Raw genomic sequence first — 2,987 nt, 5'->3', positions numbered from 1 at the left:
AATCTGCTACTTTAACCATAACATTATAATAAGTAACTTTAAACAATGTAACAGATAATTAAAAGATTCCAGTTAATTATCATACTAGGTTAATTATTTAAAAGTTATAAGGAAATTGATGAAAGCAGGAACTATGGCATCGGTTGGCTCGTCCTAGCTTTCTTCCTCCCAGGTTAGATACGTCTTACGCGTCCTGGATGAGGCTAGTCAGATCTGAAGCTGCCGTATCAGACGATGTAGTTGAGAAAGTCTTCGTAGGAGGGTGGTCCGGACCACCGTCCTTTGAAGAGCTTGACTCATGATCGTCCTCTGTAGGCGTTGATTGCTGACTGTAGTGTCTTCTCTTTAGGGAGTGTCCCATTGAGATAAGCCAAGTGATTAAACTTGCTTTTGAAGAGGTTGAGTATGAGTTGAACATCGTGATCTTAGTGAATTAATGCTTAAAGAAAGGTTTTGAGCTCCCTACAAACTCAATAGTGCTGTCACGGGTAGTCCAAGTCCGCAAGTCAATACCTTATCTTAAGTTCTAACAATTAATAATCACTAACCACGATTACACTAAGGCTTAGCATAGCCAAATCAAAATTAACATAAACTAGGACCCGTCGGTCCTGGCAAGTTCGCCATTTATGTAACCACGCTTGCGAGATTACTAAACTCGCCCCACGTGGCCATAAAAGCTTTGGCTATAACTAAGAATAACTACTACCAGAAGTAAATAGGGGAAGTACGTATTCGTACCTTTAGCTAGTGCAAGTCGTCCTTCTCTCCCAGAAACAAGCTATCGCTTTAAATTGGCCAATCAGAGATAGGCAGAGAACCGATAGAAATTTTTGAAGGTGCGCCACCATACCGTGAGAAACCGAACTACAGAGTATAGACGACGATTTCCGTCCTTCTTTCGCCCGGGTAGATTGACATTGAAAGTTATCGTTCAATTAAGAGTTAAAAATGGATAGTTCTGTCCAGTGTAATTTAGTATATCGTGAAACTAGTGACAAGAAAAGCCAGACAAGTTTTAAAGGCAAAACGAAAGGTATTCAAGTAGATTTTTCGCCAAATTCGAGTGACTCGTTAAGCCTCGGCCATAGTAAACTCAATAAGTCTAATATAAAGACACTACCAGAAGGATCAACAACCTCTCTGAAAGAAAAAACCCAAGAGCTTAATGGTGAAACAAATGAGCTAGCTAAAAATGCCTCTGAATCTCAAACTTTAGTGACAATAGGAGTTGTTGGGGCTTTGCAACAACCAAATCTGAACTGTAAAATATTCGCGGATTCTTTCGGTGTATCAAATTTATCTGAAACTGAAACATTAAGTCCAGCCTCCGGTAAAACTATAAGTGAATTTACAGACATTAGTGAGACTGCTTTAAGAAATCAAAATAAACGAAAAGCTTCATATTCCGTAGAGAAGCTGAATACTCGAGCAGCAGCTAAGATTCCCTGTTCAGATAATCGTCAAATAACAAATGAGCGTCTTCAGGGAGTTTTAAATGTCATTAAAGATAGAAGAGGTGGGTTAAACTTTTCTAATCAAAAATATTTCGCTTATCTAACAAGTCTTATAATTATTTCATCAGATATTGACCATATTTTGCAACATAACAAACACAGCTCAGTTTCGTGTTTGGAAATTTGGCGTAAAGACTCTCTTCAAGATATTGGGGGTTTGCATGAAGTTCCAGTGAAAATCAAATTTTCCTCAGATGGCATTGTTTCTGTGGTTTTAGTTTTTAAGCCAGTTATTCAAGAAACTTATTGGGTTTCGGAAAACTTGGCCATCGATCCAGCGCCTGTGTTTAGAGCACTAAATTATCTTTCTGAAGCAAACACCTTTTGTTCAGGCATTAAAAATGTCAGTAAATCGAGAATATCCATATTACAGGGTTCTTACACGACCGTGAACACCTCGAAATGTCTGGGAATTTCAAAACAGGCGGGAAATGTCAGGGAAATTGATAATAGGCCTAAAATGAACGGGGCAAATCTGTAAATGTCTGGGAATTTGAAAACAGGCGGGACGTGTCAGGGAAATTGATAATAGGCCTAAAATGGACGGGGCAAATCTTTAAGAGTCTAGGAATTTCAATCCAAAGATTTTGTGCGAACCCTGTATTATTACCTGGCGTGTACATTTCTAGAAAAGACAACTAATGTTTACAATTGGTTACTACTTTTGCAGGCCTTTCATTTCGGAAAACCAAAGAGTTTAGAAATTTTACACCATCCTTGCGAAAGACAGCAATCTAAACTCTGTCCAATTTTGTTCAGAATACCTAAAATAAAATCTTCTGTTTCTGCATCAGGTAGTCAGAATGGATTTATGTGCCCAAAATGCTCCTCGTTAGATAAGTAAGTACTTAAACTCGTTCTAAACTACAATTACTAGACATATTTTGTAATGAAACTTATTTCAGGTACCTTAGACATAGAAAGAAAGCTGTGGATGTAACACCAAGAACTAAACTAAAAAGAAGACACATCAGTTCCAAATTCCCTATCCAAGATTTAATACCAAAAAGTAGAAACATACGAATTAAGAATTTACGCAATCAAAGATATCGGCTAAGTAAAAGAATTCTACAAATGGAAAAAGATGTCAAGGAAAACGCCATAACTCTTAATACTAAACAAAGTTATGAATTAGCTCAAATGCTTAATAAAATTAATTTGAATCACAAAGATGATTTTATGAAAGCCATTTCCGAAGTCAAGAAACGGAACCCTCTTCTATCAAAAGCGTTCAAAATGTCTTGGAAGACCGATAGTTAAAACAACAAGTTATCCACATTTTTAAAAGACCAAGAGAAACATTCAGAAACTAGGAAGGGGAATACTTGGAGCCCTCTAACTTATCGTCTGGCCCTCACCTTGTACTCAAGATCACCCGCATCCTACAGAGCACTGAAATTTCTGCAGATTTTTAATTTGCCAAGTATACACACTATTCAAAAGAAAGTTCAGAAGATGAAATGTGACGCG

At 37.4% G+C, this 2,987-nt stretch overlaps 1 protein-coding gene across 1 annotated transcript; it reads left to right on the top strand.

Annotated features, from left to right (window-relative positions):
* Positions 1-1,498: 1,498 nt before the first annotated feature.
* LOC149647912 (uncharacterized) lies at positions 1,499-2,777 on the top strand. The gene is made up of 4 exons (XM_089849350.1): positions 1,499-1,523; positions 1,586-1,860; positions 2,188-2,357; positions 2,423-2,777. The coding sequence occupies exons 1-4, from the start codon at positions 1,499-1,501 to the stop codon at positions 2,775-2,777; spliced, it is 825 nt and encodes a 274-aa protein (XP_089705476.1).
* Positions 2,778-2,987: the final 210 nt, after the last annotated feature.

Source organism: Phalangium opilio, unplaced genomic scaffold (assembly GCF_054372755.1).
Source record: "Phalangium opilio isolate 3A_F unplaced genomic scaffold, DU_Popi_V2 ptg000088l_1, whole genome shotgun sequence".
NCBI classification, from domain to species: domain Eukaryota; kingdom Metazoa; phylum Arthropoda; class Arachnida; order Opiliones; family Phalangiidae; genus Phalangium; species Phalangium opilio.
This window is presented reverse-complemented; position numbering and strand designations above follow the sequence as displayed.

Bases quoted from the DNA above. Each gene is read 5' to 3' on its own strand.
- LOC149647912 (XM_089849350.1), top strand. From the start codon at position 1,499: ATGTCATTAAAGATAGAAGAGGTGG. The intron at 1,524-1,585 runs GTTAAACTTTTC...TTATTTCATCAG, and splicing joins ATTAAAGATAGAAGAGGTGG to ATATTGACCATATTTTGCAA. The intron at 1,861-2,187 runs GTCAGTAAATCG...CTACTTTTGCAG, and splicing joins TTTGTTCAGGCATTAAAAAT to GCCTTTCATTTCGGAAAACC.